Genomic DNA, 16895 nt, shown 5'->3' with positions numbered 1-16895 from the left:
GTCTGTTTGGCTTGTCCTAGGATTCCTAGAAGCATGACATTCCAACCGGAACTCTTATCAACAAACACATCGAGTTCGGCCCCATCTCTACACCCTGATAAAAGGAATGGGAAATGACATCACCACAGGAAATTACATCACCAACCCAAAGAAACCCAAACATCTAAACAGAAAGCAGGAATCATCAACAGTGCTTTGCCCGGAGGCCCACTGAAAATGTTACCTAGTAGGCTGACGAAATGTCTGGAAATGAACTTTCCAGCTCAGCAAGCAAACTTACATCCAAGGGAAACAATGCTAGCAGCGGAGGTAGCTTCTCTTGGGGAAACTATGCCAATGTTTCCAGTGGGGCCACAGAATTTTGCTTCTAGTTTCCTGTAATTGTTTTACTTCCTTTTTGATTTCATGTTCAAAAGAAGGATTTTGGCAGTTTAGTTCCTTTTCTCATTTGATGATCTGTGTTGCTCCATTGAATTTTAGATTGTGAAATTGCATTAGAGTCATTTAGTCAAGTGCAAATTTAAATGGCAGAAATTGATGCACCTACTGCTATAGATGCTGATGCAGAGATTTTAATGACTTATACAAGTTCCTTTACATGAGGTAAGAATGACTGCCCTTGATATCGAGGTAGCACTTTACTGATGTGGACTCAAGGTAACCTAGTAAATGTTGTACCATTGGGAATTGGGGGAAAAGCTGCACTGGTTGGAGCTATTTCCAGCACAAAGGAAAAATTCCTTCCTTTTGTTGTTAGATGTTCATCATCTCAGGCCCAGAGCATCACTGCGAGAGTTCCTCAGAGTGGTGTCTTAAGTTCAACCATCTTCTGTCCATTATAAATCAGAAATATGCATATTTGCTGATGATTGTACTGTGGTTAGCACCATTTGTCACTCCTCAGATACCCATTCCACTCATACACTTAGACTGGACAACATCCAGGTTTGGGCAGGTAAGTAACAAGTAATGTCAATGTCACATGTGTCAGGCAATGGCCAGCTCCAGAAAAATATCTGATATCTCTGAATCTCCCAAGTAACAAAATTCTGGAGGTTACCTTTAATGGAGATTGAACTGGACACTACCCATTAACGAGAAATTGAACTGGACCAGTCATATCAATGTGACGACAAAAGCAGATCAGAGGCTGGGAATTCTAGAGAAGTGACTCATCACTCTCTCCCTAATTCCTGTCCACCATGTACAAAACGCAAGCCAAGATTGGGATGGAATACTCTATCTGTCTGGTTGGGTCTGTTCAACAGCAGTCAAGAAGCTTGACACTATTCAGAACCAAGTGGCTCACTTGGTTGGCACCCCATCCACTATCTTCAACACTAGTCAACTGACACACATTGGTGACAGTATGCATCATCTACAAAATGCACTGCAATATCTCAGCAAGGAAGTTTCAATAATAACCTTCTAAACGTCGACCGCCTCAAAAGGAAGAGGGCAGGAGGTTCATGGGAACATCATTAACTTCAAGTTGCCTGCCAAGCTGCAGATCCTACTGTCTTTCTTTCACTGTTGCTGGGTCAGAATCCTACACCTCCCTTCCTTGCTAAGGGTGTATTCACGTTGCAAGGACTGTGGTGGTGAGGGCAGTCACCATCACTTTCTCATGGTCAGTGCATACTGACCAAGCCAGCAATGCCACATCCCATGAACAAATTTTAGACAAAGGTTGGTGGCATAGAATGGAGTAGATTGAGAATTAAGTGCTTCTTTTCTGGGACTGTCGCTAGTTCCTGCACAGGGCAATTTAACATCTTTGAAGAGAAAATGAGGTCTGCAGATGCTGGAGATCAGAGATGGAAATGTGTTGCTGGAGAGGCGCAGCAGGTCAGGCAGCATCCAAGGAGAAGGAGAATCGACGTTTCGGGCATTAGCCCTTCAGGATTCCTGAAGAAGGGCTTATGCCCGAAACGTCAATTCTCCTTCTATTCTCCTGTTCCCTAGATGCTGCCTGACCTGCTGCGCTTCTCCAGCAACACATTTCCATCTCAATTTAACATCTTTGCAAACCAAGGCAGTCTTAGCTACCTTGGTGCAGTCATGAAACCACCTTTCACCTGTGCAATTTTCCACAAGCAAAATGGTAGCAATGAGAATTTTTTCTCCTGTCAGTTGTTCAAGTCGAGATGGATAAGAATGGAATGATGTACATACAGACCTGGTTGGCTGAAGGGTCTATTCCTATGACTTACTTTTCCATGTTCTATGTAAGCGCAGTTTGATCAATCAATGGTTGAAGAGGCCAAAGTGAGGTAATGCATTAACCTGACACTGAAGTCCTATGTTCTGGAAGGTAAATCAGGAATGATTGTCATTGAGGTTGAATAATGTGCTTTTGTGGCAATTCTGCAAGTGTTTTCATTCTTAATAATGTGGGTAATTATCTTGTAAGTCAGAGCTAGTTCTGCAATTTACATTGAGACAAATTTGCCTGGAAAGTGTGGAACAACAAATGAGATTTTATGTACATCTGCAAGACTGTAAAATCCCTTGCGCTTGCTGCCTGAGGCAATGCCAGTTGTCTGGTACGGAGTCATTATCCTACTGATAACCACAGCCTTACTGAATCAAGGTGGCTTAACAGCTTCACCTGAAACTCTGGCAAACGGAGCATTTTTATAATGCAGATCTGCAGTTCTGCACTGTTGAGGCTTCAGGATTATTGATGGATTTGAAATGGTAACCATGTTCACTGGGGAACTGGGATTCTTCTCAGTTTGTCACAGTTGGCCCTGTTTTAAGAATAGGTTTGTTTTAATTAAATAACCAGAGAAATTGCTGATATTTTATATAGGTGAACTGCATTATTTTGGGCAGCTGTGTGTTTTTAATATTTGGAAGTGCTTCAGCCTTAACTCTTGTTAGGCTTTGGATTTTTGGAAGTTAGTGTATTTGAAGAGTACCCTGGAAGGGATAATATGTTTAATCTCTGGCAAATGGAAACTACTTGTGCAGTTGAACTGAATTGAATTTATTGTCACGTGTACGGAGGCAGTGAAAAGCTTTGTCGTGCGAGCAATGCAGGCAAATCACATAGTTAAGTAGCATAGATAGTAAATAATAGGTAAACAGCGACAAAAACAAAAACACAGGTACAGGCGAATGCTAAGAGTTTGGGAGTCCGTTTAGTATTCTAACAGTAGGGTAGAAACTGTTTCGAAATCTGCTGGTGCGTGTGTTCAGGCTTCTGTTCTTTCTCCCTGATGGTAGAGGTTGTAGAAAAACATTGCCAGGGTGGGATGGGTCTTTGAGAATGTTGGTGGCCTTTCCTTGACAGCGGGCCTGGTAGATTCTATATGTGAGAGGTTGGCATTTGTGATTGTCTGGGCTGAGATCACCACTCTCTGTAACTGTCTCCGATCTTAAATGGTACAATTGCCGTACCAGGTAGTGATACATCCAGACAAAATGCGCTCGATGGCGCACCTATAAAAGTTGGCAAGGGTATTCACCGTCATGCCAAATTTCCTCAGCTGCCTGAGGAAGAAACAACAGTTGGTCTATCCACTGAAGAATGCTGAATGAGTATCAGTCAGCCACATAAGCAAAACAAAATGAGAACGTTTAGTGGTACTGTTGTAGATTTTGTTTATTCAAATGTTGTCTGAAGTGACCATTTTGTACAAAATGGTGATAGTTATGTTAATCACTGGTGAGAATTGTAATGGAATTGCTTTGACTTGATTTAACATTAGTGTACAGCAGCAAACCAGCAGACACTCGAGAAACTAGTTAGTTCTACCTGTTGTACACGTTAAAACTTGTACTTAAAGCCTCTCTCTTTAGGAAAAGAATAAAACTATTGTGGGTGGAATATTAACTGGAGAGTTAAACAGTATTTTGTTTATTCTGTGTAACAGTTTTCACACTAAATGATATTCAGTGATAAGTGAAGTAAGACAAAGAGTAGTCCTAAAGGAGAAAATAACTTTTAAGTGATTTGGTTCTCCCTGCACCAGCACAAGGAGGCACTTGGATCTTTAAATTTAAGTTATGTGCATGTCTCCAAAATATGCTTAAGCACTCCATGTAGTGGCTGTTTGTTTCTGCTGTAAAATCTTCAAAATACTTTTAAAAACCTGTTGGTGTCATAGGTATTTTTCCTGAAATTTGCTTGACTGCATTTTAGCTATTAAAGTTGTTTTCCTCAGAACTGACTCTTCCTTTATAGTCACACTGCTTAATGCACAACAAGGGGAATTCAAGTTGTGATGACACAACTCTTTTGACAATGCAGCATTTTCTCTTTACCACATTAAAATGATAATATGTTCAAGTTCTGGAATGGGATTTGAATCCTACAAACTTCTGGTTCAGGTGAGTGCTGCAATTGAGTCAGGCTTCATTCTAATTAGCATTCTCACTTGAGAGGTAAACAGTAATCAACCAGGTAAAAGATCGCACATGGGGATTGAAGCCAATCAGCACTGCTGAGGTTGAAGTATCATGTGATTTTTTTTTTTGCACAATGTTGCTGGTGATTAATATTGACACTAAGTGCACAGAATAAAAGTGTTCAAGTCCCAAACACTTGTATTAATTACCAAAGGAAGATAAACAATTACAAAATAGGCAATTTGAGCGACATTGTTTACATAGTTTGATGTATATGCAGTTTCTGGAATGTTTTGGAGTCACTTGGACCAGGGAAGATGACTTGGTGCTATTTTCACGAGATTGTTTAGGTAATGTTTGGGGGCCTGGGTTCAAATCCAGCCATTGCAGATGGTGGAATTAGAATTCAATAAAAATCTGGAATTAAGAGTCTGTTAATGACCATAAACATTTGCCATTTGTATGAAAGTCCCATCTAGCTTACTAATGTCCTTTTTATGAAGGTCAAGTACATGTGACTGTAGACCCATAGCCACCTGATTGGACTCAACTCCGCTCTGGGCAGTGCTGACCTAGCCAGTGACACCCGTATTCAGTAGATGAGTAATAAAAAAACTTATTTTATCATTGCTTGAAACTGAAAAAAAATTATTTTTGTTGTTGATTTCAGAATGAGCAGAAGTTTTCCCGGACGGTGCGAAGTAAAATTCAAAGCAGCTACCAACGTTCTCTACAGGAGATTGGAGAGCTACTGAGAAAGAGATTGGACACGGTTAAAAGCCTGAAATTTTAACTGTTTGAGGCAGAGGAAGAAAAGGGGTAACAGACCAGTGAAGAACTGCACGGCTATGCCGTAAAATCCCGTTACAAATACAGTGTGTTCCTAGGACCCCATCAGATACATCAGCTGATGCAGAACATTTACCAGAAAGCATGAAGGACTTTGCAACGAAAGAGTTTAAAGTAAAAGGTTTTTAGAACAAAAAAGGTTAATAAATTATGTACATAAATTCAGAGTCAGAGGCCTTCTCTCAGACTTGGCAGCAATATTTTTAGATTCTGTTGGGTGTTTCTGTTGTGTAGTTTTGTGCATGTTGCACCCAGCACCATCGCTACTAAATGCTGAAAAGTCAAATGAAACATTAGACTATGTTCAATTGCAAACATAGTACCTGTGTAGGTACTGACATTTTGACTGCAGCTTATACAACACATATGGGTGTACAGAATGTATATGATAAGTACCACGTGTTCCATCATAATTTATTCAACATTTTAATTTTTTTTAATTTGTATAAAATTGTGTTGTATAAGCAGAACTCTTTCACAAACTGTTCTCCTTTATAGATCTGGCTCCTCAAATCTATTCCCTTATTTGCAATTTTCTTTCTGACCCTATTCCAATAAGCTTAATTTGGGGAATTTTTTTTGCTTTTTATGTGCTTGCTTTTCTATCAAATTTTGTTTTATTTCAATTGTGTGAGAGCTGCTGCCCCACACCTTGTTACTGATGGTCTTGATTCAATGCTCATTGCAGTATACAGTCGCAGAGCAGACTGTGGGGTGAGATTTCCAGACAGTGGAATCAATGCTGTGAGGCATTAATGTTGTCTCTCTCATTTCTCTGTGTATTCAATGCTTCTTTGTCAAACAAGGAAAAGAAGGTGTGTTAGCATCTAATGTACAAGAGCATCCTTTCCATTGTCTTCACAGCTGCTGAAGACAAGACTGAGGAAAAGAAAACTTAATGTATTAAAACAGTTCTCATTCAGAGAGTATACTTTGACAGAAGAGCCTAAATTCCATGAGGCATACTAAAATACGAAACAACAGTAAGGTTTGCATTTTTATTGCACTAATTCCTTGGTGGTATTTGTATTTTGTTAACATCCACACACACTGTTGAAGGCTCTCTACACTGTTGCAGCAACATTAATTTGTCAAAAATAACTTTAAGTAAAATAACCTGTACTCAGATACACTCCAAACAGTATCCTGGCTCCCCTACTGGTTGAGCATGTAATATGTTTTTTTTTAAAAACTATACAGACCAAAATGGTGAACAATTTGCTAATTGATCTTTGCTGAATTTACTCATCTCATTTGAGTGGCATTACAATTCCCTTTAATAGCTTTGGTAGGAATGAGAAAATAAAAATTCATTCCTAGTCTGAAGCTGCTGATCCATCTAAGAAAATTATGTGGGTATTGATTGAGACTGAACTTTAATATATCTTTGGCGCACTCAGAAATAAATACCTGCCAACAATCACAGTGTGGACTTGTGTGGAAATCCCCTTATTTGACACACGGCTAAAGAGCTTCTGTTTCCAAGTGTCAACTGACACTTCTTTTAGAAAGGGAAAGGAGTTGAATAATTGAGTGTGCCAATAACACTTGTGGATCGATGAGGGTGGTATGTATCAGAAACATTCTGATTCATATTTATATAAATACGCCTGTTTAAAGCCATGGCCATTAAATTGGAGCATAGAGGCTAGAGAAACTGGGGTTGTTTTCATTAGCAGAGAAGGTCAAAGGATTTCATTGTGTTCAGATTTATGAAGTCTTGTGAAAATAAATAAGGAGAACTTTCCAGTGACAAAATGGTCAATTAATAGAGGACGAGTGCTGCAGATAATTGTGAAAAGAACCAGAGGTGAGTGGAGAGAGACATTTCTGGATCTCTCATCTGGAATACAATTCTAAAAGGATCATATTCAAAAATAACTTTCAAAAGGGAATGGAAAATGTTGCAGGACTTTCTGAAAAGCAAAGGAATGGACCAAATTGGCCAGCTCCTTCCAACATCTGTGATGCATGTGGGCTGAATGGCTTTCATTCTGCGCTGTATCTTACTATGATTTAATGGCATTCTCATTTGGCGCACAGTCCTTTAAGTTCATGATCGAGATCCAGTCCAAATAATCCCTTTCTGCTGCTAACAAGAAGAGCTTGAATTTTGTTTCATTTAAATTCATTATAGAATATCTCTCAGGCCTTAATAGTATTGAATAGAAATATCTGGTTTATTGTGGATTCATAACTGAATTTGGGATAACCTCCCATTACTGAGACAGACTAGGTACCTTTACTGCCCAGTCAACCTGCACAAATGTGAACTTTGTCAGCTTGACCAAACAATTACAAGTTAAATAGTATTGATGTAGTGATATAAATGCAATAAAAAAATTGTGGTTTTTGTTTTTTTAATCCAGATTTTGGCTCATCAAAGTAAAACTTGTCATGCTTTGCATTAACAAGTTATATAGTTCCTCACAGCACTACATATTGCATGATATTGGAAGTGAAATTGCATTTATGGTAGAGTTGATTTCATACTTTAGAGCTGACAGATCTCTTGATTGCTTATAAATGAGATTTATACAATATGTTGAGCCACTATATAATGCACACGACAAGCTGTATGTTCTGGTGAACTTGACCTGACATTGAACAACAGGATATTGTCATTAGCTATAAACTCTATTTGTAATTCTGGAACAGCCAGAATGTTTGTGACCGTAAATTTTGCTACGGAGTTGAAAGGCCTGGTTATGTGCATTATTCTCTATTGTTAACATTTTCCTGGCCCAAGAAATGTTTTATCATAAAACCAGCTGTTGCTTTTAAAATCTAAAATTTGGGTTTCAAATGATTCTTCGTTTTAAATGATGGTGTGTGAATACTAAATTGTGGACATAATTGCAAGAATATCTTTTTTTAACAGGTATAATTCAAGTTAGCTCATAGGTTTCTTTTTAAACTGAGTTTGTATTTTCTATATATACTGTTTTTAGCTCTTTTATTCCACCTGAACTCAGTGTTACTGTGCAATCAACTAGAACCAGGGAAGTTTGCCTTCTGAATCTTCCCTCCCCTGAAAGTAAGCGCCTGTGGTTTTTTTTTCCTGGCTGAGCAAAGATTAGGATCCAATTTTGTGTAGAGTCATGAGGTTGGACTAGCATTGCACCAGTTTGACTGGAACATTCTGTGGTTCTGTGTGTCTTGATTTTACTATTTGTGTTAATGTGTGCTCAGTATTTGAGGCAAATGCTTACAAAGGCACCATGTGAGCAGAATTCTTCAGAAGTTATTTATATATTTTTTTAAAAAGTCTCCAAATCCCAACTGAATTATCAAATCATTTCAGAAACTTTATATAATGGTCTATATAACACAGAAATCATTTGATTCTATTATCCTTAACTGCACAGGACTACACACTTGTCATTGAGACATGCATATTTTTTAAACTTCCTTAATCAAATAAACTAACTTAACTGCAGAAGAGCCATTGAAAAGGCTCATCTCTTTCATCTATTACAACTTTGTAATGGCAGTTAAATTAATTAGACTTTACACTAGTACCCCCCCCCCCGTACATTTATTTTCTTTGCAAATTAAGGGAGCAGTTAAGAAACCTTGCTAACAGAGTATCAATGCTTTTGGCTTGGATGCTGTAAGCTTTACAAATGTGGCACTTTGTGATAGGGAACATATAACTGTTGCAGGAACATTTCCCACTTGTTTAGTTAGCCCAATAAAACTTCTGATAACTCAAATGGTGCAGGTCAAACAATTTAATGAGAAACACTCTCTAAATCTGCCATTCATAAGGCAACGGCCTAGTATTATCGCTCGACTTATTAATTCAGAAACTTCGCTAATGATCTGGGGATTTTGGTTCAAATCCTGCCATTACAGATAATGGAATTTGAATTCAAAAAAGAATCTGGAGTCTAATAATGACCACAAAGCCAGTGTCAATTGTTGGAAAAACCCAACTGGTTCCCTGATGTTCTTTAGGGAAGGAAATTTGCCATCTTACCTGGTCAGGCCTACAAGTGACTTCAGACCTACAGCAATGTGGTTAAAGATGGACAATAAATGCTGGCTTCACCAGAGACACCCATTTGCTGTGAGTGAACAAAAAAAATTCATTTATCTTGCTTCATATTTGAGCTGTATGATTGATTGCACATTATTCCATTCAAAGCTATTTCCAACTTGACTTTGCAGTTGAGTAAGACTCTTTGAGTCATAAAAAGCTATACCTGTGACCTTTTGTGTACAACATGCACATAAATAGGCTCAAATATTAGTGAAATGAAGGATTGTGTAGAAATGTGGACTTGTTTTCAGTTAGGATTTTAACAAGCTGAATTTTATAGTTCATTACAGTGTATTCTGGATTTGGTGAGTTAAGCTTTGATATATATTTGTTTCTGAAAGGGAATACTATTTTGCCTTCCTATGTATTAATACCTTAATTTTTAACTGCTTCACTGCACCTTCACCAATCTTTGAAATTTCTTAAATTTCTATAATTTATTAATTTAACAAGGCATGTGAGTAACCAGTTACGTCAATCTTGTGTTCATCTTTTATATTAATAGAGAAAATTCAACTTCCAGCACAGTCCTCAAGGCAGTTTGGTCAATAATTTAAAACATTCTCATGACCTCTATCTCAATTCTTCAACATTCAGTAGTCACAAGACAGCTATTTATTTTGACCTTGCAATGTCAACTTTTAGTTTTGTTTCCCCTCCAGGGAGGGCAAAACATGTTGAAAGGTGAACCTGTATTTCTATTTAAAATGTTAATACAGGCAAATGCATTTGCACTGATTTCTGTTTTCATTGCAAGAGGGTAAGAAAGTCATGTTTTTTCCCCTGCGTTTTCCCACCTCATTCTGCTCTTCAACACACAGCAAAAATTCTGTACATGTATATCAGTGCAGCTTTTTGACTTCTGGTGCGTTACTTTACATGAGTATATCAGCGACTATTTTCATTGTTCGATCCCATTACAACCACAATTGATACTCTGCATCTAATATCACCATTTGCACTTTCCAACTGGAATGGTTGCACTATGAGTGATCTTTTTGTGATGTATCATTTTGTGGCTTACGTGAGTGTTTTCCTGTGTCCTTTAACCCAAGAGTATTGAAGTCCAGTTCTTGCATTTACTAAAATCTGGTAGCTGAGCACATTTCTGTTTAATTGCATTAACAATTGACAGCAATTGATTCAACATAACTTGCAATTCATCAATAAAAGATATTGGCTTATTGCTGTATTCCCACTACTGCCATTGATTTTGCAGCACATCCACTAAATTATCTGGACAGGATAATGAATTTATTCTTGTTTGTGTTGTATTTTGCCCTTTTTTAATGTGAGAGGTTTTGTATTTCTTCCCTTCACTTCTCTTTTCAGGTCACGACCATGCTCTCTTATCAAAGGAATCCAATGGAGAGATGCTTGTTTGGTACCCAGCTTATCATGTCTGAGGTTGGAAATAGATATGCAAGTCTAGGGATTATACAGGAGCACTTTCAGCCTTGAGTCCCCCTAAACATGTGTTATGTTTGGTATTCCTGGCTGCTTATGTTGTTACTGGGTCTTAAAAAAGAGAAAGTGTTGCACCAGATGGATGGAAAGACTCAACAACATGACATTTCCTAAAGGACATTTTAAAACGTGCAAAAGTCAAGAGAAAAACCTTATTTTATATATTAACTTAATTATTATTTAGCCATTCCTAATGTAATGAATTCTCCTTGGCAAAGTCTAATTTTAGAATCCCAACATCAATTTTGAGACCAACTAATGCAGCAGAAAGCTGGAATTGAGCCAGAGATTGTCATTTATCATTTGTAAATGCATCCACAAATAAGACATCCACACCACATGAAAAATAAATTTCAGGTATGACTTAAAAATTCTAACATTCTATCAAAATGGAACTGAAATTAATTCATTAGCAAGGCGCAATCAATAAATGTAAAAATTATCCAGACACTTGGAAGAGACCAATACTGTGTCAAAACTAGGGAAGAGCCAGACTGACATTCTGATGGCTGGAATGGTAGATTAATTTTGTCAGCTACCTGCTGATTGAATTGGTGGTGTAATTACAGATTGGAGGGGATTTTTCTTCTTGCTTGAATGATTAAGCAATCATTTATTACATAAAACTAGAAAATAGTATTTTCTCACTCCACATCTCTACCCCAGATTATGACAATCAAAAGTAACAGTTATCACAGCTTAATGTAAAATTCAGTAAATTTTCAATGGAAATATAAGCCATTAACTATTCTTGTGTGGAATTAGGCCCATTGAGTATTATTTTCATTTGATATCTTACTTCAAGAGGCAGGTAATCATAGGACACATTGTAATTCAATGTTGGCATTTATTTTGAGGACTTTAATATAAAAACAGGGATGTACTTTTGAGGCTCTGGTCAGACCATGTTTTGAGCATTGTGTGCGGTTTTGGGCCCCATATCTCAGAAAGGATGTATTGGCCTAGGAGCATGTCCAGAGGAGGTTCATGAGAATGGTCCCAGGAATGAAAGGTTTAATGAATGAGGAACATTTGAGGACTCTGGGTCTAAATGTAATGGAGTTTGGAAGGATGAGGGGGGAATCTAATTGAAACTTACAGAATACTGAATGGCCTGGACAGAGTGGATGTCGGAAAGATGTTTCAATTGACAGGAAAGACTAGGACCTGAGGGCATAGCCTTAGACTAAAGGGAAGACCTTTTAGAATGGAGATAAAGAGAAACTTCTTCAGCCAGAGAGTGGTGAATCTATGGAATTCATTGCCACAGAAAGCTGTAGAGGTCAGGTCATTGAGTATACTAAAGATTGAGATAGGTTCTTGATCGTTAAGGATTATGGGGAGAAAGGGTAGAATGGGGTTGAGAAACTCATCAGCCATGATTGAATAGTAGAGCAGACTCAATGGGTAAATGGCCTAATTCTGCTCCTATGTCTTATGGACACTAACATATTCAATTTAAAAAGTGATACAGCTAGGGGAATCTAATTTTTTTTATTCCTGCAATAATTTCAGAGATACTGCAGAATTATTTTACACGCATTGCAATCTCTTACCTTTTTCTTGGATACACATTCTATTGTTTTATCTGATGTACATCTGTAAATTGTGTTCACTCTGTAAGTAGCCCCATATTTAATGACACCAAATTTTTCAAGCTGATATTTAAGGTTCTGAAGTGTCCTGAAAATTCTGTTGTATGTTGAACAGAATTGGATACCTATGAATAAGCAGGGCTGCATATTTAAAGGTTAGCAAAGTAATAAAATTCTGCTTATTGAACTTATCTCTGCAGAATCATTCTCTTCACAGACCATTGTGTCTATTTTATACTTCTGTATCACTAGCATTTACAATAGTACTACCACTGACCATTTCTCCTCCTCACACAGAAGTTCATAGTAGTCATTCTGTGTAATAACGTGCACATAAATTTGGAGTCCTATTTGACATTGGACTCTCATTTGTCTGTGTCTGAGTGTTCCATCTAAGGATTTTGATTCAGAAAGGGCTGCATAATGCAAATAACATAATTGATTATAAAAGGATAACCACCCCTAAACTACTATGCAGGCACGCTGTATGCATAAATCTTAAAGAAGCTATTCGTGAAGCTTTAGCTGATATTTCTTGTACTATATTTGGGAGACATTCTTCAGATTTGGAAAAAGGCTAACAATTTCATTATTACAAAACTAACTAAAGAAATAAACTTGAGTCACAGGAAGAGAAATTAGTTGAAATGATTCTGAGATTACTCCCTTAAAGTATAATTTGTTAGCAATAATCCAGATCAGGAATTGGAGATTGTTTAATGTGGTGGTTTTCACCGGTATTATGAACAAAGGACATGCAGTTGTACATTTTTTTAAAATTACAAAAACTTTTTTCATATTAGTTATTCATGGCTAATGTATGATGCTGGTGTTGGACGGGGGTGGACAAAGTTTAAAACTCACCCAACACCATGTTATAGTCCAACAGGTTTATTTGGAAGCACTAGCTTTTGGAGCACTGCTCCTTCATCGGATGGTTGTGGAGTAATAAGATCTTAAGACACAGAATTTACAGCAAAAGATTAGTGTCATTCAGTGATATATCGAACAAACCTGGATTATTAAGTCTTTCATCTTTTAGAATGGGTTGCAGTTCATTAATATGTAAATCCCAAACCCCTCTCCTCATCATCTCGAGATAATTTAAGGTTTTATAACAAGATGACATCTCATCTCAGAAAATGCATTAGAAGTGTGAGGTCAGAGTCTGTCTGTATCCCACTCGAGTCAGAAGCTAGTGCTTCCAAATAAACCTATTGGACTAAACCTGGTGTTGTGAGATTTTTAACATGATTAATGTAAGGAGACATGGAATAGGAGGTAAAGCATAGTGAATAATTCATAAAAGAAAATAGAAATGAAAGCTTCCTAGAAAAAAACGTGAGCAGGGTATCGGTGATTTTGGAATTCTTATTTTTAGAGCAGCAATTCTTCCCACAGCATTATCCAAGAAGAATTATGAGAACATTGATTTATTATATATGATGTGCTGCATTTATGAATATAGTTACATGCATTAAACCTAGAAATAAGCTGATGAAAGTAGAGTTGCAATTAGATAGGATAGTGAAGAAGGCTTTTGGTCTGCTTTCCTTTATTGGTCAGAGTATTGAGTACAGGAGTTGGGAGGTCATGTTGTGGCTGTACAGGACATTGGTTAGGCCACTGTTGGAATATTGCATCCATTTTTTGGAGATGCCGGTGTTGGACTGGGGTGTACAAAGATAAAAATCACACAACACCAGGTTATAGTCCAACAGGTTTAATTGGAAGCACACTAGCTTTCGGAGCGTCGCTCCTTCATCAGGTGATAGTGGAGGGCTCAATCCTAACACACACAAGTTACAGCAAAAATTTACAGTGTGTGATGTAACTGAAATTATACATTGAAAAATTGATTGTCTGTTAAGCCTTTCATCTATTAGAATACAGTGATAGTTTCACTTCTTACATGTGTAAATCACAAAACCTTTTTTTAAAATGTTGTATTCTCTGGTTAGCTGTTAACAATGGGTGATAGCTAGACAATATGTTGAAGGTGTTGGCCCCCTGTGTTCTCTGTCTATGCCATGATGTTTAGATTGATTCTAATCTAAAAAGTAAGATAACAGAGTTCTTCATGAATGCATGCAGTTTTTGAGCAAAGTACAATGTAACCCTGCAAGTACAAATTCTCCTACAAAATATGTGTGTGTGTGTCTGTCTGGGTTTGGGCTTGTGAGTGTGAGAAAGTGTGTAGTGGGTGCAGAGCGTCTTACGACTGTGAGGCGGTGCGTGTGTGGGTGTCTGTGTGCGCATCTGTGTATATGTGTGTCCGTGTGTATAGGAGTGCCTGTGTGTGCAGCGCAGTGGTGGTCACCTGTAATGTGACATGAACCCAAGGTCCAGGTTGAGGCCCTCCCTATGGGTACCAAACTTAGCTATCAGCCTCTGCTTGGCCACTTTTCTCTGCTACCTGTCCCGAAGTCCACCTTGGAGGATGGTCACCCGAAGATCCGAGGCTGAATGTCCTGGACCACTAAAGTGTTCCCCAACTGGGAGGGAACACTCCTGTCTGTTATGCGGTGCCCATTCATCCATTGTTGTAGCCTTTGCTCAGTTTCCCAATTGTACCATGCCTCCGAGCATCCTTACCTGCAACGTATAAGATAGACAATGTTGGCTGAGTCACATGAGCACCTGCCATGTACAAGGTGGGAGGTGTCCCCACGCGTAATGGTGGTATCTATGTCCACACTCTGACACGTCTTGCAGCGCCTACCGTGACAGTGTTGTGTGGAGCTGTCCTGAGAGCCGGGCAGCTTGCTATGAACAACGATCTGTTTGAGGTTTGGTGGTTTAAAGGCAAGTAGTGGCGATGTGGGGAAGGTCTTGGAGAGGTGCTCATCCTCATTGATAATGTGTTGCAGGTCACGGAGAACATGGCGTAATTTTTCAGGTCCTGGGAAATACTGAACAACGAAGGGTACCCTATCAGTTGCAGCACGTGTCATTACGGTTCCTTGCTGTGGCACGTTGGAACTGGCGGTCGATGAATTGGGCATTGTACCCCATTCTTGTGAGGGCATCCCTGAGTACTTCAAGGTGTCTGTCACGTTCCTCCTCATCTGAGCAGATCCAGTGTATGTGTAGGGTTTGTCCATAGGAGATGGCTGTTTTAGTATGTTTTGGGTGGAAGCTGGAGAAGTGTAGCACTGTGAGGTTGTCTGTGGGTTTGCGGTAGAGTGTGGTGCTGAGGTGTCCATCCTTGATGGAGACGCATGTGTCCAAGAATGAGACAGATAGTCGAGAATAGTCCATGCTGAGTTTGATGGTGAGATGAAACTTGTTGATGTCACTGTGTAGTTTTATCAGTGACTCCTTGTCATGGGTCCAGAGGAAGAAAATGTCATCAGTGTACCTGGTGTAAAATGTTGGTTGGAGATTCTGCATAGAGAAGAACTCTTGTCCTGAGTAGGGGTCTCAACTTCTGCCCCACCACCAAAATGGACCTGTTGGTTCTGGCAGCAGACGGAGGAGTTCATCAAACGAATGAGACTCCGGGAATTCTTTCAAGGTGCTAGCAGTGATCCCAATGAGCCCACTGATGAACTGGAACAGTCATCATAGGGATCTGTAGAGGAGCAACCAAAGAAGGTGTCAAGTTGTACCCCACCGGAGGGCCACTGCCTTGGGCTTGACATGTCTGCTCAAACCTTCAGGAAGTATATAAATGCCAGATTCATCAGCCGTACCCACAAGGTAGAGCAAAACATCACCCGTTCACAACGCAATGCCATCCAGGCTCTCAAAACCAATGACAACATTGTCAGCAGATAAAGGCTGAGCCATTGTCATTCCGAATAGAACAGATTACTGCAAGGAAGTGTACCGACAACTGAACAACCAGGAACACTACAGGCAACTACCAGCTGATCCGACCAAAGAACACACCCGTGAATTAAACACACTGATCAGAACTTTGGATCCGGTCCTTCAGAGTTCCCTACACGCCCTCATCCCACGTACTTCTCGTGTAGGCGACTTCTACTGCCTTCCAAAGGTACACAAAGCCAACACACCAGGATTTCCTGTCATGTCGGGCAATGGAACCCTATGTGAGAATCTCTATGTAGAAGGCATCTTGAAACTTATTATACAGGGGATCTCCAGCTTCTGTCGCGACACTACGGATTTCTTACAGAAACTCAGCACCCATGGACCAGTCGAACCGGTCACATTTCTCGTCACAATGGACGTTTCCGCACATTACACCAGCATCCCCCACAATGATGGCATCGCGGCAATAGCCTCAGTACTCAACACCAACAACTGCCAATCTCCAAACATCATCCTATAACTCATCCACTTTATCCTTGATCACAAAGTCTTCACCTTTGAAACCCGTTCTTCATCCAGATACATGGAACAGTCATGGGGACCAAATTTGCACCCCAATATGCCAACATTTTTATGCACAGGTTCGAACAAGACTTCTTCTCTATGCAGGATCTCCAACCAACATTTTACACCAGGTACACTGATGACATTTTCTTCCTCTGGACCCATGACAAGGAGTCACTGATAAAACTCCACAGTGACATCAACAAGTTTCATCCCACCATCAAACTCACCATGGACTA

At 39.1% G+C, this 16895-nt stretch overlaps 1 protein-coding gene across 3 annotated transcripts in view; it reads left to right on the top strand.

Annotated features, from left to right (window-relative positions):
- The window catches only part of naa25 (N-alpha-acetyltransferase 25, NatB auxiliary subunit), a 93345-nt gene extending 86655 nt beyond the window's left edge, over positions 1–6690 (top strand). For all 3 annotated transcript variants that reach the window (XM_043715557.1, XM_043715554.1, XM_043715555.1), the window contains one exon: positions 5027–6690. In XM_043715557.1, coding sequence (XP_043571492.1) covers positions 5027–5149 — 123 coding nt within the window. In that variant the 3' untranslated portion in view covers positions 5150–6690. The remainder of the gene's footprint in view (positions 1–5026) is intronic.
- Positions 6691–16895: the final 10205 nt, after the last annotated feature.

This window comes from Chiloscyllium plagiosum, chromosome 25 (genome assembly GCF_004010195.1).
Source record: "Chiloscyllium plagiosum isolate BGI_BamShark_2017 chromosome 25, ASM401019v2, whole genome shotgun sequence".
Lineage (NCBI taxonomy): Eukaryota > Metazoa > Chordata > Chondrichthyes > Orectolobiformes > Hemiscylliidae > Chiloscyllium > Chiloscyllium plagiosum.
Note: the sequence above shows the minus strand (reverse complement) of the source record. Positions and strands in the feature narration are given on the sequence as shown.